The 24,811-nt window shown below is 31.5% G+C and overlaps 1 protein-coding gene and 1 pseudogene across 1 annotated transcript; both read right to left on the bottom strand.

Moving 5' to 3' along the window:
• Positions 1–7,901: 7,901 nt before the first annotated feature.
• LOC124458055 lies at positions 7,902–11,821 on the bottom strand (annotated as a pseudogene).
• Positions 11,822–20,585: 8,764 nt separating this feature from the next.
• LOC124457554 lies at positions 20,586–24,117 on the bottom strand. The gene is made up of 4 exons (XM_047007786.1): positions 23,948–24,117; positions 21,360–21,430; positions 21,027–21,215; positions 20,586–20,831 (listed from the first exon to the last, which is right to left on the bottom strand). The coding sequence occupies exons 1-4, from the start codon at positions 24,007–24,009 to the stop codon at positions 20,707–20,709; spliced, it is 447 nt and encodes a 148-aa protein (XP_046863742.1). The 5' UTR covers positions 24,010–24,117; the 3' UTR covers positions 20,586–20,706.
• Positions 24,118–24,811: the final 694 nt, after the last annotated feature.

Below are 24,811 nucleotides of genomic sequence, written 5' to 3'. Positions count from 1 at the left end.
AAGTTAAACTGCACCTAAATATTCAACGAACCTTTGCTTTTGTTGCAGTTTCCCTAATTAAGAGCGAATTTTATCTGATACGCATTTTGCTGAAACGGAAGTTTACAGAAGATTTTAACAGTCAATAAAATATGACACGTTGAAGAAACAAATGGTGAAAATTATGCAAACAATGACCTTTCTTAAGAAATTAAATGTTCTTAGCCGAAAATTAAGCATTACATATTAATTTGATAATTACTTCATATCCTTTTTTGTCATACAAAATGCAATTTCCTGCACTTTCTTCTTTGAAGAAGGAGTATGGAGCTCATTTCCATATAATCGCCGAATCATCATTCGTGTGAAAAAACTCAATTTTCTTATTAAGCCCACTTGATAAGCTGTCAAAAATTATGAAATACCCGTGATTTCCATATGATCGCCAATCGTCAACACACTAAAAAGCATGGGTACTAGGTAAATTTGTGCGCACTTCGAGTACAGGGGACCAAAATAAAACAATGGACAATTTACTTCTAAGATAGATTAAATGTATATATTTCTCTTATAGCATGTACACGTCATCTAGACCTGCCCAGATGGTTATATTTCTTAAAAATCTGTATAATCTAAAACTTGAACAAAATATTTTGAGCTGCTCTTGAGCTTTTAAACATAAACGTCAGTCGTAAATCATTGAAGGTGTCCGTTACAAGAGCAACATTCGATGATTGATGCTTATTATTAGAAGAACTAGAAATGCAATGCCTATTTTGGTTTTATTTCAGTATAAATTCATGGTATGAATAATTTTTATTGCGCGTTGAATCATCGAAACGTCCGATTCCCGGTTTCCATTACAAATAGCAACCGTCGCCCATTGCCGCTCGCAAAATTCGATCGTCGAGATAGAACTGGTTCCTAATCGTCCAACATTGTTTCCATTTAATCGCTGCGCCAAAATCGCTATTTTTCGTCGCTTGGCGGTTCGATGATTATATGGAAACCGAGCTTAATATTAACGCCAATTTCCGTTAAAACAGACGGGAATGTGCTATGTTGATTTAATATTAACCAGTCTCACAGGACGTATTTTAACCATATAAATTAAAAATCACCATATTGACTTAGCAATCATGTTATAGAAGACAATAGTTATATAGAGCTGCATGTTTCACTGTTTCCAAGCAAAAAATTATCACAAATGTAATGATTATTAAAACTCGTTTTGCAAGAATTCATTTTTCTTGACGACGGCGCCGTTTACATGTAACAAAATTTACATTTTAGTGATTTCCGGAAGTGTTTGTTTATTTTCAAATATCTTGCAAAATACAATAGACATACAAAAACAAATTACATCATTAGATATATAGCCTAGTAAGTTTTATTACTTGGACGTTTTGTAAATGAATACAAAAGTGCATTCACATCACATTATGCAGTATGCACATACTATATTAGTACACACACATCACAATACTTACGAAAGGTTTTCGGAATTTAAGGCTTTTATGTTTTGGATACCACAAAATAGAGTAAACGATGATTAAATTCACTCAATTTTTGCACACAGATGTAACTTCAGCTTTTCACAATAAAAAATACGCATTTTCTGGGTATTTAAGTAATCTTTGATCAACGATTGTATATAAAGATAGTAAACATCCAGTGAGTTGTTGATGTATCACAAGGATCTTTGTCGGTAGAATAATTTATCGTGAAAATCTCACATAAATTTTTATCGTAAGAAAATATGCTAAAATGAATTGATACCCAATAGTTTGAGAATTTTAGGATGTTGAGTCATTTATGTTAAAATTTTTCGTTGTCAGTTTCCAACTTCCAAGTGTTCTCGTATGGTCCCAAACACTGACCAAGCGTTTAGCGCGAAATGCTTTGTCAAAGATATTATTTGTTGATAAGTGTTTCATTTTATGGTGTGTATGATAAATATTGAGACAATGAACTTCATTAAATTAACCAACATATATTGAACATAAAGGAAGATTTTTAGCATCACCTAATATAATAAAAATTTGACACTATTCTTTGAAAAAATTGCATATCATAAACCTATAAATGCAACATTATCAATGAAATTCGTTAATTAACTACAAATCTAAAATATTTCATTAGTACTATTTACCGACATATTTTGTTAGATTTCAAGATTTAATTTAAATATATTGACTTAAGTTTATCTTAAAATATTTTCTGTTTAAAATTTTTAGAAAAACAATTTTTTCTACAAGATTTATGCATCGTTTTGGTAAAAAAATTAAAAAAAAATAGATGAACAATTTGAATGTTAAATTTGATTAATTGGAACGTAAAATTTATTTTACAATAATGCTATTCAAAACAGATGTAGAAAATTTCTACCAAGTTGTCAGATAGTTAGAGTTCAAACCTCTATGTAATGAGTTAAATTAGTTTGGTATGACAAGTGACAGTTTATAGATGGTCAGACTAAACCATGCAAGTTTGTAACCATTTAAACAACAGTGAGCAAATTCTTTGAAAAAACTCAGCCATTGCATTATCATAAAATTTACAAAGGCAGCTTAATGCCATCCATTTCCTGACTATCAAATGTGTATTTGCACCAAATAGCATTATTTAAATACAAATCTAAAATATTTCTTTATTAGTAATTACATGAATGTTATTGGATGTTCATGCTTTGGTTATGATAAATATCTTTTGAGGACAAAGAGTTTAAATTAAATCTGAAATAATTTAGTTTAGAAATTATACTGAGAGAAAAATTACCTAGGACATCAAAAATTTTGCTGTTTTCAAATTTCAAGGTTATCTGCATACATGGAAAGACATTTTTACTTTATAGAAAATGCTATTCATACATCAATAGCCTTTGGAATTTATGGCAAACAATCTGGTATGAGTCCTAGATTAACTAATCTCTGTGTGAGAAACAAATGAGCAAAATGAGCAAATACTTTTATGACCATTCCAGTCAAATTGTCGCTTCATGGATCAGAAGACTCAAAATGGTTATGTAAACAGCCTCTCATGTAATCAATGTTAGTTTTCATCTTAAACAATATGCATATAACTCAGATTGAATGATCAATGCATAAACTGAAAAGAAACATTTTTATGATAAAGTAAATAATAGAATGGTTAACAGATTTGTCCATTGAAATATATTTTCAGGAATGTAGGATTTCGCTGCCATATAACGGTCACGATTCCAAGCACTAAAGAAATCATAGCTAAAAGTCCTAACAACATTTTAGAAGCATCAATCTGCTTACCATACGCCATATTAACATAAATCGCATCACACACTCGCATAAATTGACTTTGATATATTACATTCATGCATACTTCAGTTGTCCTTTACTTACGATTTTGGATGTAAATTTCTGCTGATAAAACAAAGTTGGCTTCTTTTGAACATCAATGACTGAAATGTCGCAGATTCTAAAATTAATCCATAAATTTGTAAAATTCCCAGTTTGGAAAGCAGCATTCATGTCAATATATGAATTTGTAAATAATTTCTATAAATTCCATGTGATTGTAATTTAGTTTCTATCATGCTTTAAAAAATTACTATGAAACGATCAAACATTCAATTCAGACAGTGAGCTTGACTATGTTAGTTCAGTTGGCTATCAGTCGAAATTTCAAATGACAGTAAACAATAAACGAACCAATTACGAAGTAAGTGACTCTATACGAGTCAAGGTCTGATTATTTAGATCGAACACTGATCATATTGACCAATGAAATATTTAAATTTCCAGTCGAACCAAAGCCACCTTATTCTTAATGCATCAATTAAAATTAAACTATCTAGCAAGATATTCATTTTACATTGTTTAATAATAAATAAAGCTACTTATCAAAGTCAATGCATAATAAAGTAAGAAAATTAATTTTTTAATTTATTGGTAATGAATTTCAAACATTAGTACGGATTTGAATTAGATGGTTGGAACAGCATCAAACCAGGATAAATTTTCAGTTTGCATTTAATTAAATGGATACTTCTGTATAATTCTTTGAAAAAACTTGAGCACTATTCTTTGAAAAAGAGAGCATTGCATATCATAAACCTATAAATGCGAGCCCCTCCTTTCCCTGACTATCAATGGGCCTGGACCAATTCGTTAATTAACTACAAATCTAAAATATTTCATTAGTACTATTTATCGAGTTCAGATTTTGTTATCATTTGAGGACAAGATTTAATTTAAATTATACAGAAGGTATTGAGACCCCAAACCAGGATCATATTTTCAGTTTGCAATTCCATTACAATGGATACTCTCTCTTTTGATACTCATACCTGAACCATTGCCATTTTGTACCATATATTTCATAAAACCAGTGCTTAATAATCTTTCTAATCTCTGTGTGAGAAACAAATGCACAAAATGAGCATTCTTTATGACAGATTGTCGCTTTGTTTCATTGGTTGTTTGAGAAGTGTCACAATGATTATTAGCATTAAATAATGCATGCAACTCAATGCATATCTGCGTAGAAGAATGTAAAAAATATGTTAGTGATGTAACATTTGTAACAATTGCTTTCAGCTCTTAGCGAACTTTATTCCAGTAAGTATTTAAGCCTGCAAGATTCTCAAACTATCTAGAAATTTTAGACACAAAAAAGTTAACGTTGTTACTGGCAATTTCACTTCTATGGTAAAATGAGGAATGTCCATTTTGCTGTTAAATTTGTTTCATTTTAAGCATATTAAAAGTCATTATAAAAATGTAGCATGATTTGTAAAATTGTATACCCATTTATTATTAATAATTTCAGCAAACGTTAGAAAATGCTTTATTTACTCTTGACGAGGAAATACTCTCAATGATGAAACGATTTTAGGAAATTTTTAGGAAAGATAATAGTGCGTAAATTTCAAATGACTGAAAACAATGAAACTTTGTATATGAAGTAACGAGACTAACGGGTCAAGGTCTGATTACTTAGTAAAGAACCTGTCATTTCAAAAAAAAATATATAAATTCCCTGCAAAGCACCTTATTCTCAATGCATATACCTACTATCTAGCAGATGTTGTTTGACTTGTTTAATTTTGTACTTACAACTCTGCAGTCGCAATTACTCTCATCACTTTTGGTTGAAGTCCCTTCTACAGAATCAATGCTTGGAACAGCATCAGAGCGTCATTGTCGTTTCATATTAAGTGATTTTGCAACAGCTACGTTCACTGTGAATGCAGAATCAGCGAAATGCATTAAGCATAGCAAAGAGTACTGCTGCCGAACGAATTTTGACCGATGTCTCCTCACAAATTTTGTCCATTTACTCAGTCTTTCATGACGAAACAATGTACTGAGACATCTTCTGTGTGTTGACTTTTTGTGCAACTTTTTCCGTTTGGCCAACCAGCAACACAATATTGTCTTCATTGACGCTTTTTATTCAGAATTTTGCGTACTTGCCATATTTTTACTTGCAGTGTATTTCATCTTTTACTAACTTAATGAAAAATGTTTTCCTCATATTATGTGCGTTCTGGTAATATTGCATTAGTTTCAAAACCACAGACTATGTCAAGGATGCAGCACCCAATAAGATTTAGTTTATATAGGTTCATAGGTTGTTATAAACGTATTACTCATTAGTCAAACTATATACGCAATTATTGCAAAGAAAGAATAAAAATGTAAAACTCAAGCTGGAAATATTCTGGTTCTTATATAATTTTTATATAAGAAGCTTTAAAATTCAATTCATCATTAAAACATCACGCTCAAAGTCAAATTTGCATCAAAACAAGCAAAAATGCAATGTTTGAACGCAAAGTTTGATGCTTTCCGTTGACCAAATTCGAGTGAACTGGAATGAAGACTTATAATAAAACTCTAAATTTGTGGTGAAAGTTTAGAAGCAACCACTGTCATTACTAAGGGTCATCACTTCGAATTTATTTGACGAAACAAAAATTATGAAAACATAACAGCACATGGCCAAATCATGTTTAAATTATGCAAAATGTGAGAAACAACTTTGTGGTGTAAGTAAAGAGAGTCAGGATCAGGAAGAATAATCGACCGTATAACAACAGTTTGCATATACAGGTTTCACTTCGCATTACTCGTAAAAAAGGCTGGTAATTTTCAATGATTTATCAAATTTGTACGTGTAAACATTTGAGGATACAACGACAACAACCAGTATTGAAAAGATAAACGAGACAGCCATGTTTTCAGAAAGAAGTTAGTTACAAAATGATAACAGTTACCCACTAAAAACTTCTTTATGATGTCCTACACACTTATCAAGCAACACAATAAGTTATAAAAAAATGTTTTCACCTAAGAATAGCTTTCTTGGTTGTCATACATTTTGATTCAACGGATGTTGACTTAAGTTTGAAATTCCTGCATATTAATTCATTTTGACCATATGGTCAAAAGCTATATCGTTCTATCTACAAAAATTTTGTCTCAACTCCTTTTCATGAGAGCAAGTGATATTTATTGTTTGTTGCAATCAGTTTTCAGCTGTTGAAATATACTTTTTTTCGTTATAAAAAATTAGCTAGTCGTATGTTATCATGACTTAATACTTCTGCGGTCGTTAACTAAATCTGATCGTTACGGATTTCCACGTCAATGTAGTCTAAAGCTCCTCATTTGTCATCTATATTAGAGAAAGAGGTTTCTAATAAAAAAATATTGCGTGCTTTAACAAACAAAGACTTTAAAACAGAGAAGTCAAGTTGGTTGTATAATGATGCAAATTAGATGAAGTATTTACATGTTTTATAATAAAAAAGACTTTTGAGCGATTATTTTCTTAAAGATGATATAAGTGTATCGCCATAGCAACAGACGTTCGAAAATAAAAAATATTCTACAAGGCAGTATTACTAATTGCTCAAAAGGGCACTAACTTTTATTGTAAAGCGCTAAAGTTTTACTTACCTATTGAAAATTGAGTGAATTTTACTATGGCTTACTCTGTGTTACAGTATCTACAATGTCATGTGTTTTGTTTAGTTTGAAGAAATAAAGCTTAGAGACAAAATTCTGTTAGCACTGTTGACAAATAATAACAAATAAACGTATGAACTTGATCATAACCAGCAATAAAAGGCTGTACAAGATGGCACTCTATATGTTAAAATTGACAATAAATTTAATAGAAATTAGGAAACCCTTTTTAGACGAAATATATTTCGTGCAGTACTAAGATTAGCGTATTTTTTAGTGGGTGAATTATAGTACAGCGGAAAAGTAAGGTAGGTGCTGTATCCCAAATTTTAAAATCACTGAAAATAGGCAGCAGTAATGAACAGATCTATTTGGTTCGAATTAGCTATTAATCAAATATCGTCTCCTTATAATGTTCATTCTATTTACAATGTTTGTCAATCAAAGGCTTGAAGTGTTTTTAAATAATTAATTATTTTTGAATTGTTTAAAATATTTTTGATTAGATGCAGCCATTTATTTAACCCTTAATTGAATGTGACCGTAACATTTCTAAATAACAACCAGGGTTTTGGTAAATATTACACCAGCACAATTACTGTATCAAATCACAACATATTTTTGATACACTTTGAAAATGCAAATTTTTGTAAAATTCTAATAAGTGAATTGGTATAAAACACGACATTTGAAATTTTTACCACATCCCAGTATGTGACCGTAACATTTCTAAATAACAACCAGGGTTTTGGTAAATATTACACCAGCAAAATTACTGTATATAAATACAACATACTTTTGTATTTTTGGAAATGCAAATTTTAAAATAATAAGTGAAATTTTGTAATTTTGAAATTTTAAATTTTACTACATCCCAGTGTTGTAAGCAATGTGGCGTTGCTTGGGTTGAGTCAATTAAAAGCTAGGCCAACAAAGACGTTAAATGACACAAAATATACATTATTAATCAGATTTTTCTCAAAAAGAACAATATTTCATTCAAGAAAGTTAAATGAAATGTAGCTACTTAAATGTATAAAAAAACTAATGAAGTTCATTCTAAAGTATACAGTTTCAAGTTTGTATGCATGCACTATGATATTAAAAGCAAAAAATGAAAAGAAACGAAAGTTCTCACTTCTTAAGTAAAAAATTACGAGATCGTATTTTCATGGAAGTGCTTTTCAAGGAGTAGTGATGGCCTTTCCACGCATGCCAATTGATACCATCAGCATATGACGAGTGTTTACCATGATGATAGATCCCGTTTAAATTAGAAGCATGACAACTTTCATACCACCATGCGCCCTTAAACACGATTGCACAATTGCCAGAGCTTTTATCGTTGTCAGAATCTTTTGTCGAAAATGCCATTCCTTTATGGGAACTGAACGAATCACCAGCTGTTCCTAAATGTGTATTCAGAACGATTCAGCTAACGAAAAGCTTATGTCACGTCTAAAATTTATACCTCTTAGAATTTCTCATGAATGTCTCAATACACTATTCTTAAAAGAATTTGTTACTATATAGCCATGCTGACTGACTTTTAGAGCAAAAAGTCATATCATGAAAAATTTTGTTTCTTTTTCTGGAAAGATGTTTTCATCAATTTGTATTTTTATCTATAAAATCTTAAAAACCTAAATTGTTAATGTTACACCACTTGAATGTTACACTTTCATGTCCGACAAGCGATTTTTATATGTGTTCTGTTTTATAAAAAAATAACAATCGACAATATGGCTTTTGTTTGTGTGAGTGCAGCGGAAATAAATTTCTACAAGTCATCTAATCGAAAAGTTGCTTGTCAACTAAAGAATATTTTTCTAGGCAATATCAATTCAAGCATTGGATGATAAAATAAAAACTAATCAAAATGTTTAATTTCTAGAGAATGAAAAAAGACATACTTTATGAGACCTTTGTTAATTTTAAAACAGACAAACTCTTTATTCCATTGGACAACTATTACGTTAATTGGGGGTGGGTGGGTTCATATTCTTATATTCTGTTGTGCCCTACTGATTTCTTTTGAAAGTGATTTGAATTTCAAAAGATATCAGTAATGCACAACTGAATATATGAATACACCACACACACAATTAACGTTCTAGTTACGCCTCTGCTACTACTAACAGCATTTTCTACCTGAATATTTTCCAAGGCCCAACTTGTATTTCTGCTTTTCACTTGTAACAGAAAAGAAGTCATATTCGGCGTATTTTTTGTTTCCTTTAGTGTCTTCCATGTCAATCCGAAGTTTGTTTTGTGTTCTAGATGTCAGTCTGCTTATTTTATCTAATCCAAGCCAAAACTCGGATTTTAGATTTCCAAAGCCATTTTGTAATCTTGCCATCCTCTGTAGAAATCAACACTACCATCAAGACGACGTTGAAACACGGTCCAGCCACCATCTGATGTCTTCATGTCACACCATACATTAAAACTGCCTCGATTGTCCGGATCAATCTTGTAGATTCCACTTTTTCTTTTACCTTTCTTGTAAAGCTCTGAGCAATCTTTTGCTAAAAATAAGAACTATTTTAATGAAATAAAACTAACCTCTGTTTTTCACCTTAAATAAATTGAAAGCATGAAGAAAGCGCTTTCAATTAACCTCACATGATTGCCGGTTTGATTCAATTGTTTAGCAGTTGAAAACTGGTGTGTAAAAGCAAAAATTGATTGGAAAATATGTAAAAATGAATGTAAGGTCAAAGTAAAAATTATCCATCGCATTTGAAAGAACTTTTGGTAAGACGTATTTAGATATTTTTCGATTTTGAAGAAATTAAAAATAAAAGATGTTTTCTGTTTATGGAGGCTGTTGAATACCATTACTACATATATATTTTGAGAATTTGCGCATGCTCGCATGCACGTTCTATTACGCGATGTATCGTTTAGAAAACAACTTTTGGTTTCAAAATCAAGAGATTCTCGTTTGAAGTAACTAAGTGTTCCTCATGTTGAGTTACCGTTCATTTAGTGAATCATTGCAGATGAAAACTGGTTTGAAGTCTCTTTGAAAACTGGAAGGCCCTAACATATTAAGATTACCAGAAAAATCAATGGCCAACAAACTTTAAATGTCCAAAGAAAAGATCCGATGCTCAGAATCTGACGTCTTCCATCAACGAGAATCCGTGCTAAAGAAATCAAGGCTCGGAAAATTGATGAAAATCAGTTGTTTTAAATTTAGTTGTGTTGCATTTTCATCGTTTGCAAAAAATATCACGAAAGGAAGTGGCAAAATTGAACTCAGACTTAGAAGTTTTATGTTAAGGACAAACAATTTAAAACTTTTCTTTCATCAAAGAACATTTGTCCTCGAACTTCAAAACTCATATTAATTGTCATTTGGCAGTTTTGATCTCTCTTCCGTCTTCACCGACATCACTATTGACGAAATCATTGAAATAATTACTAACCATTTGTTTCAACGCCATAACTCTTTTTAAGATCTCATTTGCCCCAACTTGACTCTTAAACCTTGCATTTAAAAGTTATCATTTTTTATATATTTAACAGTCAACTATACCACCAAGTTGATGGCGTTGCTATGGGTAGCCACTTAGGAACTATGGTCGCGATTACATTCTTCTCATTGCACGAAGACACATGGCTCAAACAAACTTTCCTTCTTACTTTGCGCCCTTGCTTTATAAAACATATTACCATGGATCATTTCTTCTTTTTCGTGATTCTGACCATGTGCAACTCTTTGGTCGCTTAATTTAACCGCCGACACCCCAATTTTAAGTTCAAAAGTGAAATCGAATGCAATGAAAAACTTCCATGTCTTCAGAAAATCATTTACCGTTAAAAGAGAAAGCTCTATACTACACCTCTATATACAGAAAACCTACGTTCATTGGCCTTTTTATCAACTTCAACACTTTCATTTCAGTAACATGTAAACGCAGTATATAAGAGTTTGTTTATTTCATCCCTTTTTAATCCACTAAATCTAATCTAATCCATCTAATCCACTTAAAAAACGTCTATAACAAAATCGAAAAAGCACGTAAATATTCATTTACAATGTGTTTCCTTGTCACATGGTTGATACTCTATAAAATGCTCTTTCACAAAGTTTTTCAACCCAAGTAGTCTTTTCATACACAAGCTTGAAAAATACTCTATTTTAACTTTCCCTTTACAGGTTTACACTGAGCTATTTCAAATGCATACGCAAATCAACCGTCGTTGTTGTGCTGCTTTCCCAAACTCTGACATAAGATTCTTCTTTAGATCAAACAAACGAGTTTCCAGCCTGTTCTTTTAAGGAAAAATTACGAAAACACTGTCTTTTCTCTTAAGTGTCGATGCTGTCCCGCGACGTATGTGAGTCAAACCATGCATGCCTCCGTCGTTTTAGACACTCGAATTTCAGGGCACTTATACACAACTTTTTGACCAGAAATCTTTTTAAAAATACTTATACGTTTTTAATCTATCCCATCTTAAATCCACCGGACACGCAGCTTCCTACGATGGTTTTCAAATTCTTTATTCTCGCTCAGACACCCGAGCAGCGAGCACTTCTTATTAACGAAAGCCTCTTAATTAACAAAATAAAGCCGTCTCTCTTAACGTTCAAGGAAACACCAGTTGTTGTAATATTATTTCAACTGTCCTTATGTTCGGATACTTTGTCTGTGTGTGTGTTTTTTTCATATCTAGATTATTTGATAGTTTTTTGAAAGCACTTTCGTGTGCTTTAGTCATTATAAAATAAATTCACTTCCCACATGGTATTTCCCTGGTCATTATACTTATAACAAGAAGTCATTTAATTAATATGTCGTTATTCACTAACCTTTTTCTTCGTTCTTACATTCTTTAGCTTTAATTAGAGTGGCCAAGATTTTTTTTTGAAGTAAAAGTATTTTTTTCTATGACACCAATGGATCTTTGACTTTTCAGATCTTGTTTAAAGACGTTCAATGGTCCAAGTTTTGCACGATGTTCATCACTAGATGCCACCCTATATTAAATATTTAAAAATAATACCCTAGTAACAAAAATCAAAAAAGGCTCTGTTTACATGTAGTACTATAATAGTCTACTAGAGAAGGAAAGTAGTAGCAAATAAGAAAGAAAAGAAAACCTAAAAAAAGCTTGTGAACAACGTGAAAAAGCTTTTAGATGTATGTATTTATACTTCATATTCAGTATTATACATCAATGGGCTTTAGCTCTAGATTCTTTTGCAGCGTGCACAATTTTCTTTTTTATAGATGAATGCCATTATTTTGGTCTTATATAACAACAGATCCTTGATGTGTTTGTTAGTTTACAGAACGAATGTGGTTACAAACTTTTTTCCAAATGTTTGCCTTTTGTCGGGCTATTTTTGAGAAAATATTTAAACTTACAAGTGTGAGCAGCAGTGGCGTTATTACACCATATTGATTTGTGAACTAGTTATATTACTCAGTATTAGTTTTATTCCTTACTATTTGTTTGAAAGGCATTTACCTTGAACAACATAAATCCAAAAGAGCTAAAATTTTTATGCATTCATGTGACTTCTAAACTGAAATCTTTTAACTAAATGTAAGCACCCACGTATAAAACTACATTTTTTTCGCAAGAGATTTGAATTTATTTATAAAATTTTAAAGAATGTCATTGATATTTCAATTTTGTCATTGTTGACCCTTATGCCTTTCTTGACAAGTTTTTTCAAATATACAACACTAACGCACAGTACTATTAGACTTGTGCAATCGAAAGAATCTAAAAAATTCATTTGCCCATACTTGGAGCTGTTATATGTGTGTTATTTTTTACGACTACAAGTTGTTGTTTAAAGAGAAAATTTGTACATTGAGTAGATTATTGTGTTTGCACTATTTATTGTAATACTAGCATACACAATAGTCCGTTGCTTGCGGCCTCAAAACATTTACCTTCGTAGCCACCATCGGGGTGATAAATTTTATGAACGGAATTCTATAGTTTTAGATAACTTAGAAGAATTTAAACGTAATTCGTGAATTGGTAATTTATTTTATGCTTAAAAAATTTTGATCTCTGTGCATTTTGCTGACCCAAAGTCTGTGAATATTTGCCGCAGCGTTATATTAAAAAAAAACTAGAACGAGAACGTAGATCTTACGTCATCGGTACAATCTTTAAGACACTATTATACACAAAAGCAGAGTAATTTTATCACATTACACACGTCAGTGGCATCTCGAGTCGTGAATGTTCAAAAACATCTAATTAAACAAAATACAAGAGAAAAATTCTCGTAGTGATGTCAAAAATAACATTACTGGTCAAACATTGAACATGGTTAAATTTTCAACTTTGATTGTGAAAATTCCAGTAAATTAATACTTTCAAAATATAAATAAAATTACAGAAGGTTTTAAAGAAGCCTGAACTATCTAGTTGGCACAAATGCAAAACTATGGTAAACTCTCTTTTTAACTTTTATCCATTCACTGAAAAACTGGAACGCAATAATAACAATGTTTATAAGCTGGAATAGAATGTATGATATAAAGTACAGCACTCTTTCTGTATTTTCAATGCAGTTCATATCCTGTTAATACTAACATTACAACGACAGCTCTCATATAGATGTCAAGCCCCAAAACTATTGGAATGCTCACATGGACCTACAGTAACTCTTAATTGCTGCATCACATCATCTGGAAAATTGTGGTTTTAATCATTAACTTCAACAATTGAATGCCCATCATCTGAACGTCTTGGGGCAAAACCATCATATCCATACCATTCTAAATCACGAAAAAAAATTTGCTGGGTCATCTGTAACGTTCCTGTGCTGTTTTCTCATATCGATCATGTCATTTGACCAGATTTTGTGAGGAGACCAGTTTCGCTAAGTGCGAATAGGGTGATCATTCCAAACTGACACAAAGCTTAGAAGTGATTTTTTAATGCGAGGAGTGAACACAAAATGTAGAACAAATTTATGTAGCACATTGCCTATATTTAACACACCAGATTATTCCATAGGTCGAAAAGTAAAATAAAATATATTACATACCACACAAAAATCATCCCTCAACAATCTCTCAATTCTTTGATTATGGACTGGTGAACCAGCCAAATAACTATCCCTGTTACAACCTCTCAATTCTTCCATCATATTCCAGACAAGAACATTCTCACTATCTGTCCTTACCCTAAAAGGCTAACAAAAATTTTCTGTCTCAGTTGGAAATAAATCTGCGACAATTTCTCTACTGTTATCAGTGGAACAATGAAGATGGACTAAACATTTCGAAAAACCATCAATGGCACCATGAATAACAAAGCCTCAGTTGATGAGGCCGTGGTGACCATCAAGATGCTATAAAGCATTCGGACCTGCTACAGAATATGCTCGTCTACTGAGGACCACAACCCACCTCAGCCTTACACTTACAGGATCAAATTTTGCAAAACTTTCTCGAATTCTTCTCGATTGCATATTTAAATTAAGAGATTTTAAATGCCCACTTATAATTGGGTACACAACAAACGTCCCATGTTGTTGGTTAAACTGACGAATAATAGAGTCCAAATCATTATCATTTATGTCTGAATATCCACACACCTTTTCAATACCTAGTTTCTTTACCCTCTTGTAAATTGTCCATCTTCATACGAGCATCAAACCAGCTATCTGCTTCTACGAGTATCCAGGAGATCTAAATTCAAGTTGAGTCTCTTCAGGAATTTCCAATTTGGGCCTGCCAACTGAGCCGGATTTGTGTGATTTTGGTGGTTCAGTACTATAAACTACAAGGGCAGTACAGTTCCTAGAATCCGAGTGAGATTCATCAATGCAAATTAACAAATTTGGTAAATTTCTTGAGAACTGTTGTATAATTTGTGACGACTGAGAGCCGACGGGAAGAATGGCAATATCTGGTGCATAGAAGTAATCGCTTGCTCCAGACGAAGTTTGTTCAGCTCGTAATCGCTTTCAGAATTGCAGTTTTTGATTTTATTTACCAGTTCCAGGAAACTTTGAGAAAATGATAGAAAGTTTGTTCAACATAAATAGATTTTACAATCTTTAATATTACATTATTGACATCACAATATAGCAAAAATTTCATTGTATTCTTTGTCCATGCCATGCACTAAATTCTTTGTTATTTGTTGACGTTAAATGATTAAATCTTTAAGTACGGAGTAATCGAATATAGCAAAGATTTCATTGTATTCTTTGTCCATGCCATTTCGTTATGCACAGTGACGTTAGCAGATGCGAATAAAACAATGCGAATAAAATCGAACTGACTAATTACGGTAACAGTGAATCAAGTAAAATAAATGGTTTGAGCCCGGTAGTATCGTTACATGTTTGTAAATGTATATCGTCCAGGTTGGTATAGTCCTGAAAAAGACTACCGCTAAGGTTGTCGACACGTCAGTCAACAACAACAAGAACAGTCCTTCTCTGGACTATACCAACCTAGACGATCTACATTTACAAACATGTAGTGAATCAAGTGTCCAGTTATTTGCCAAACGATATAAAATCGATGTTGTTGATCACTCAGGAGATTTTACTATTCTGCCCTAGTGAAATTACGTTATTTGTGGTACATCTATTCGGATTCCAGACCTAAAATGAAACTAACGTTCCGAAAGCTTCTTATTTGCTGTGATTCTTCGATCCCCTTTAAACCGTAAAAATCTCCCCCCAGGAAAATGATACCACAGACCTCTAAAATCAAAATTTCACATGTATATATATCGGGCGGAAAGACAAGGTCGACTCATGTCAAGATAAGTGTTCTTTCACGCCGGGGCGTGGCAGCATTTATTAACACTGACTAAAATGCAATGACTGCAGCATTGTTGGAATACCTTTTGCGACATGTGTGTTTGCATTTTCTACATTTCAAATTCTTATGCCATCTAATTTCGTGGCCAGCTGACTACAATACTGATTTTAAACTAGTTCCTGGACTCTTGCCAAAAACAATACAAAGGTTTACCACAATCCTTCACTTCGAAGTACAAATTTATCTATAATTTTTCCGACCAGCACAAATACGTTTTTAGTTAGTTAATAAGGCAAACGTATGTTTTGGCTATTCTTTAAAAGAAGATTTCTAATTCTTTGCATAATATAACTTAGATGAAGAATGGCAATTATATGTAAAACTAGCGGAAGAAAATTATGACGTACAACACAATTTGAAATATGCTGTACAATACAATATGAAATATGCTATAGTATTTGTCAAACTTGAGTATGTCACAGAAGCGTGTAAGATTTTCAGCGCATTTCAACGTAAAAATTTCAACTAGCACTTATTCATGATGTGATAAATATGTTGAGTGCGATTTGACGACTAAGGTCATTAGTGATAAATATTTGACGATTACTAGCATGAGTTGTTGCATGTAAATAGCATCAACTAGTTCTCATAACACACAACAATGGCATTAATACTCTTACATTTAAAACAATTTCCCACGCTTACTGTTGATTATGCAGCTGCTGTACACTTTATTAACTATTTTGCAGTAATAGCACCGTTTTCTTTCCTGGAAGATTACATGCAAGATTGGAGAACTTATATGTATCAACATGTTCAAAGTGTTAGGTAAAGTTGCTGAACTTTTCGCAGAGTTCGTTGAGTTCGTCCAGCAAATTGATCTGCACTTTGATTCTTAGTTATGGAATTTTCAATAAGAAAGAATTACGACCTATTCACAACAATCTTGAAAGCTTAACTCTACTCTTAGTCTCTAATTTTACTTCTATTTATACCAATATTTTCGTGCGTAGGAAATAAATTTTCGTACATACTAATGTTATTCTTCCGCGTAAAATGAATTGATTTATCAGCAGAACAAAGTGAAAGCAAAGTATGAGGATTTATTTTAGCTGATTAAAATATTAATGCGTTTAGTAGAAGTCTAAATTTTACCTGCAAATGTTGGAGAATAAAATGACAACAACCAGTATCGAAAAGAAGAATGAGTATGCCATATTTTCAGATGAAAACTTGAACAAAATTATCAAGGTTATTTTCTATGAACCTCTTTAATATTGTGCAACACACTGATGGATTAACATAATAAATTATAAAGAAATGTTTCTAGTTAAATACGGCTTTCTTGTTTGTCAAACATTTTCATAAAACGGATCCCCTCATAAGACTTTAATTTCCTGTTTTTAAAGAATTACGATAACATTGTCAAGAGATAATGCATATTAATAATGCATTCTTTACCATATAAAAAATGAAAAACTCAAGATGTCTTTGTTGTTATAGAGAACGGTATTTTCACTGCTCAATGTTATGTCTGGGAGTGTCATTAATGATTTATTTTGTAGCTAATAAAAAAATATTGCAGAACTCTGAAACTTGATCATATTTAAAAACAATATTGGGTGTTAATCCCATCGAAATGCTTTTCTTAAACATTATCAAAAACTTGGCTTTTAACCAGTTATTGAATATCCCTTTCATTTTAATTTTTAATAACGATGAATGAATTAATAAGCGTGAGTTGTGTAAGGTCAAGATATTACATCTCGTGAAAAAATTTTTAATTAATAAGAAAAACTTTTTGTTAAGGCAAAACACCTACGAGACGTATGCTGTTAAGATTTAATCATGTTTGCTTCAATACATAGTTCTGTAATGATTGATAAAAATTCATCGTTATGGATTAGTAATCTCAATGTAGTAATTTTACTGATCTTGAAATAGGACTGGATCAAGCAACTCTAAATTTGTGTTAAAAAGTTTAGAAGCAACCACCGTCATTACTAAGGGGTCAACACTTCTAAAGATTTATTTGACAAAACAAACAAAATTATTGAAAACATAACAGCACATGGCCAAATCATGTTTAAATTATGCAGAAAGTGAGAAACAACTTTGTGGTGTAAGTAAAGAGAGTCAGGATCAGGAAGAATAGTCGACCGTATAAGAATAGTTTGCATATACAGGTTTCACTTCGTATTACTCGTAAAAAGGCTGGTAATTTTCAATGATTTATCAAATTTGTGCGTGTAAACATTTGAGAGTAAAACGACAACAACCACTATTGAAAAGATAAGCGAGACAGCCATGTTTTCAGATAGACGTTAGTTACAAAATGATAACAGTTACCCAATAAAAACCTCTTTTATGATGTCCTACACACTTATCAAGCTACACAATAAGTAATAAAAAAATGTTTTCACCTAAGTATAGCTTTCTTGGTTGTCATTCATTTTCATTCAACGGATGCTGACTTAAGGTTTGAAATTCCTGCATATTAATTCATTTTGACAATATGGTCAAAAGCTATATCGTTCTATCTACAAAAATTTTGTGTCAACTCCTTTTCATGAGAGCAAGTGATATCTATTGTTTGATAAAATCAGTTTTCAGCTGTTGAAGTATACTTTTTTTCGTTATAAAAAATTAACTAGACGTATGTTGTCATGACTTAATAATTCTGCGCTCGTTAATTAAATCTGATCGTTACGGATTTCCATGTCAATGTAGTCTAAAGCTCTTCATTTGTCATCTATATTAGAGAAAGAGGTTTCTAATAAAAAAATAACGCGTGCTTTAACAAACAAGAGAAGTCGAGTTGGTTGTATAATGATGCAAAATAGATGAAGTATTTAGGTGTTTTATAACAAAAAAGACTTTTGAGCGATTGTTTTCTTAAAGATAATATAAGTGTATCGCCATAGCAACAGACGTTCGAAAATAAAAATATTCTAGAAGGCAGTATTACTAATTGCTCAAAAGAGCCCTAATTTTTACTGTAAAGCGCTACAGTTTCACTTACCTATTGAAAATTGAGTGAATTTTACTATGGCTTACTCTGTGTTAGAGTATCTACAATGTCATGTGTTTTGTTTAGTTTGAAGAAATAAAGCATAGAGACAAAAAATTGATTTTATTCTGTTAGCACTGTTGACAAATAATAACAAATAAACGTATGGACATGATCATAACCAGCAATAAAAGGCTGTACAAGAGGGCACTCTATATGTTAAAATTGACAATAAATTTAATAGAAATTAGGAAACCCTTTTTAGACGAATATATTTCGTGCAGTACTAAGATTAGCCTATTTATAAGTGGGTGAATTATAGTACAGAGGAAAAGTAAGGTAGGTGCTGTATCCCAAATTTTAAAATCAATGAAAATAGGCAGCAGTAATGAACAGATCTATTTGGTTCGAATAAGCTATTAATCAAATATCGTCTCCTTATAATGTTCATTCTATTTACAATGTTTGTCTATCAAAGGGGTGAAGTGTTTTTAAATAATTAATTATTTTTAAATTGTTTAAAATATTTTTGATTAGATGCAGCCAGTTATTTAACTCTTAATTGAATGTGATCGTAACAATTCTAAATAACAACCAGGGTTTTGGTAAATATTACACCAGCACAATTACTGTATCAAATCACAACATATTTTTGCTACACTTTGCAAATGCAAAGATGTGGAATTTTTACCACATCCCAGTATTGTAAGCAATGTAGCGTTGCTTGGGATTGAGTTAATTAAAAGCTTGGCCAACAAAGACGTTAAATGACACAAAAATATACATTATTAAACAATTTTTTTCCCAAAAAAGAACAATATTTCATTCAAGAAAGTTAAATGAAGTGTAGCTACTTAAATGCATAGACAAACTAATGAAGTTCGTTCTAAAATATACAGTTTCAATTTTGTATGCATGCACTATGATATTAAATGCAAAAAATGAAAATAAACGAAAGTTCTCACTTCTTAAGTAAAAAATTACGAGGTCGTATTTTCATGGAAGTGGATTTCAAGGGGTAGTAATGGCCTTTCCACACAAGCCAATTGATACCATGATTTTTTGAACATGTGTTAGCATTCAATATTTATAATTAGAATCAAATGTACACTAGTGAGTTTCGGTTTTCTATACAAAATTATTTGAACGTACATAAATCCATTTCCAAGTTTAGATTTAGCTCCGCGACTTAGCCCATTATTTACACTTGATCGTTAATGCAGCAAAGGTACTTGTTGTTTATCGAGTATACATGAAAAAGTTTCCAATCCTCCACTATTATTCAACTTAATTCCTATATACGTCCTTAGATTTGTTTTCAAAAATGAATTAAATCTTTAACAATTGTAGTCAATTAAAATAACAAATTAAAGCTAAGGTATTGATGGAAACTTGAAATATTTATGGATTCAATCGAGCAGTCTATAGGTTTACTGCGATTGCATGTATATAACAAGTCACTTTTTGTTTGCGAATACATTTAAATTATATTTGCATTTTCTGCATAATAGCTATTAATACTTGAGTTAGCAAGAAAACATAATGTTACATAAGTTAACTTTGACTATTTAAAAATTTTGATGGCACGAGTCCTGCAAAAGGAACATAAAATTTCTAGATAGTCTTTACAATTATGACAATCAAAGAATAGAAATAGGCTTTCCAAAAGATCAAAATTTTTATATTCTTTGTGGAGATCTTTGAAGTACTGAATCAACATTATTGATACTTATGACCTAAAAGTAAATACATTAGACACATAATTGTAAATAATAGTGGAAAACATCGATTGTGATTTTGAAGAAATTTTTTAATTTGGCACTCCGTAAATATTAAAAACATAAACAAACTATCGAAAAAAGAGAAGAAACCAGCATCTTGAAGAGAGAAAAAAAACATTAGAATTTATTTTAAACACTACCAGTGCACAAAATGAGATACAACTATATAAAGTATAACGAAAGAAATTTCATAGAAAATAAGCATCAACTTTTTTATTTTACAGGAGAGGAGTACAGCAGTATACATATCCCTTAAATGCATATCGTGATGTTTGAGTTCCCCATGAAGGAAGATATCCTACTGAAGAATGGAGTATGCATGTCTTATGAGGACCATTATTGCCTAAAAAACATTTATAAAATCAATCTTTTAGTTAATAAGTCTTGAAGCTAATAATTATTTTTAAAAGGTATAAATAGAAAGGATGAAACCAGTTATCTTTCAAACAGAAGTCCTTCTCCCTAGTGTTACTAAATATTATATTTTTTCGAGGATGTTTGTAACTATATTTTCTATACAGGTAGATAGTATTTTTACCAATTTGAAGCCATTGGTTATATGCGTCTTTAACAGGAGTCCAATGATCACCAAACCTTACTGGTCCAACTGGATATTTACCATCTCGACAAATGACAAAAGAAGGACACAATTGTTTTCCATCAGCTTTACATGTCGTCTTGGCAGACAAATAAGTAATATCGCTAGAAAGGGACTTGACAACGTATGCTGAAAAAATATGACTTAAAATGAATTTCAGGAAGTAATATGAAACACATTAATTTTAATGAAAGGAATTAAGATACATTAAAGTAGCATTAATTTCTTCTTTTCTTAACTATGTGGAATTTTAGACTGTATTTTCCAACTCACCAACACCCACAACGCTGCGTGTTTTCCTCTCCATCTGTATTAAGTCATCATCAGCTCTCATAACTCTTGCACTGTACAAAACAAAAAATCAGACTCAGTGATAAAATATTATAGAATATTCTTGATAAATAAATAACGGTGGAATATTTTTATAAATAACGGCTCATAGCTCATATCCATCCTTTGTTCAGAATTCTTACAAGCATTTAGAAGAAAGTATTGAGAAATGTTGACGCTAAAAGATTATAATAATAACATTAAGGAATTTGATCAGTAATATAGATCATGATTATTTACGAGTTTTCTGATAGAAAGTAACTAGCGCAAAAATTTTTCAAATGACCAATGATTCTTCAAGAAGATTGTTATGAGTCTGACAGTAAATATAACGCACAAAAACAAAAACAACAAAAGTATTGAAAAGAAGCGGGAATGAGCCATATTTTCAGACGAAATTGATAAAAAATTATAACAGTTACCAACTGGAAACCTCTTTAATGGCTGCTAAACACTGATGAAATAACATAATAAACTATAAAGGAATGTTTCTAGTTAAGAAAAAGCTTTCTTAATTGTCGTGCATTTTCATTAAACTGATATCAACTTAAGATTATAAGTTCTTGTTATGAAATATTTATGACCACATGGTTATTACACGATGCATATGGAATATTCTTTTAATGAAGACAATGACTTTATAATAAATGCACGATTTATGATTTCTCAGTTCCTTTGAGAAAAATTTGTCAAAAATCATTTTCATGTCTTCAATTTTTTTAAAGACAATTTTGTCACTCTTTAAAATCATCAAACGTATTTGCTCAAAATTTGCGTGGAATTTGCAAAATGAAAATATTTGACAGTTAAAAAATTCTCTTTGAAGCAACAGAAGAATTTGAAAATAATTTAGATCTATTAATAGCGACATTAACAGTCCATGGATGAATTCTTGGTGAAAAATGCATCATACACATCGACATGTATAACATGCTTCAAAAAAGTTATTCCAAAAACTGATCAAATGGGAAATTGTGAAGCCTACAGTGTTAACTGCACGTATATACTATAAAAATATAGACACAAATAAACAGTTTACAAAAAGCTTAACTCTGCATACCTTAAATAGTTTTAGTTTTGACTTTGTTTACGTTTCAATTGCACTTTCTAAGCAATGACGTCAATGTGAATATGATAGTTTGTAATATTAAGAACTTAAAATTTCAAGAACTTAGATTGTAAAAAACTGATATTGATAAGTTAATTTTTTTTACACATGTGAACCTATTTTAATTGTTGTGACAATAGTTAGAAGGGATCAGCAGTTCAAAAATACTATACACAATAATACAATATATATTCTTAAGAAGCTGTCATACATGGCTGGAGTATTTTCGTTGGTAATATTTAAAGGTATAGAAGTATCTTTATGATAATTGTTCAGTAAATTATTTTTTTTTACATTGCTTCGACTTTAATTTGTATTCATTTAGTGTGGCAAGGCAACACTTTCATTTTAATAGTAGCTTCTAGTTACGCTGAGGCGTGGCAGCTAACTATTCTTGACATGACTGGACCTTTTCCGCAACGCGACCTATATACTGGTGAAATCTCGATTAGTGTCTGTCTGTTAACAATTCTGGTGGGGGATTTTATGAAATGCGGCCTAAATAAAGTAATATAGTAGATGCTAAAATCGAGTGATCACCGACATCGATTATACATATCTCGTTTGGCGAAAAACACATGAAATGGTTCACCGTGCCGTATTTAGCCGGTCGGCTCACATTTTTTATATTGCGCTCTATGGTCACACGGTGAGAAAACTGTTGTGTAAGCATGTATTTATTTTCGTTCGAGCTTTTATTATTACTTGAAATATCGGTGTGGATTTAACAAAACGTCAATAATAATTTAAACGCATGGTGCGAGTTTAACCATGAAATATGAATTATGAACACGATGAAGCGTTTGCTCTAGGCGAAACCATACATCATTTTATCGCAGTCGCGTAGAATCATCGGAAAGAAGCTTCTATGAAAATGTTATAAAGGAAATAATGGAAACAAAACTACAGTTTTATAATATTGTCCGTTTCTACGTTTGTAAACATGCGCTCGATTGATCGGTTGAGTAATTAAAGTATAATACTTTTAATCAAAAGCATTTTAAAGACAAATTTGTTGGAGATATAAACATGTTATCAAAAAATCGTTCTCGTTCGAAATGGTAATGAATTTATCTTTAAAACTATTTGAAACGTAAAATGAAATAAGATGTAAAGCGCGGGAGCTATTTTTTCCCGGAAATCAACCGTCGACTTTCAGAACGCGTGCATTATTGACTGTCGTTAATCATCAAAAGTTCAACAATACAAGAAAGGTATCTTTTTTTTATTGTAGAACAGTAATACACAACTATGCGGGAATTCGTAACATTGAGAAAATGAAATAACGTTCGAAAATATATGTCCAAACTAAGCTCCTACCCGTCACAAATGATGCATCTTTTTGAATGCTTAGTTGACGCATCTATACATAGCTAAGTCTTTTAGCACGTACAACAAAAACTTCGAGAAACTTTATATTTACCTGTGCACATTACTGAATACAATTAAAATAATCAATAATGAAATAAAGTTGGAGTAAGCCATCTTTACAGAAAGAAATCGTTCCAAAATGTTTCACCAAAAAACAATTAACTTCAAAGTTAAACTGCACCTAAATATTCAACGAACCTTTGCTTTTGTTGCAGTTTCCCTAATTAAGAGCGAATTTTATCTGATACGCATTTTGCTGAAACGGAAGTTTACAGAAGATTTTAACAGTCAATAAAATATGACACGTTGAAGAAACAAATGGTGAAAATTATGCAAACAATGACCTTTCTTAAGAAATTAAATTTGCTTAGCCGAAAATTAAGCATTACATATTAATTTGATAATTACTTCATATCCTTTTTTGTCATACAAAATGCAATTTCCTGCACTTTCTTCTTTGAAGAAGGAGTATGGAGCTCATTTCCATATAATCGCCGAATCATCATTCGTGTGAAAAAACTCAATTTTCTTATTAAGCCCACTTGATAAGCTGTCAAAAATTATGAAATACCCGTGATTTCCATATGATCGCCAATCGTCAACACACTAAAAAAAGCATGGGTACATGGGTACATTTGTGCGCACTTCGAGTACAGGGGGACCAAAATAAAACAATGGACAATTTACTTCTAAGATAGATTAAATGTATATATTTCTCTTATAGCATGTACACGTCATCTAGACCTGCCCAGATGGTTATATTTCTTAAAAAATCTGTATAATCTAAAAACTTAAACAAAATATTTTGAGCTGCTCTTGAGCTTTTAAGCATAAACGTCAGTCGCAAATCATTGAAGGAGTCCGTTACAAGAGCAACATTCGATGATTGATGCTTATTTATTAGAAGAACTAGAAA

Source organism: Xenia sp. Carnegie-2017, unplaced genomic scaffold (assembly GCF_021976095.1).
Source record: "Xenia sp. Carnegie-2017 unplaced genomic scaffold, XeniaSp_v1 HiC_scaffold_6, whole genome shotgun sequence".
In the NCBI taxonomy this organism is placed as follows: Eukaryota; Metazoa; Cnidaria; class Anthozoa; order Malacalcyonacea; family Xeniidae; genus Xenia; species Xenia sp. Carnegie-2017.
Note: the sequence above shows the minus strand (reverse complement) of the source record. Positions and strands in the feature narration are given on the sequence as shown.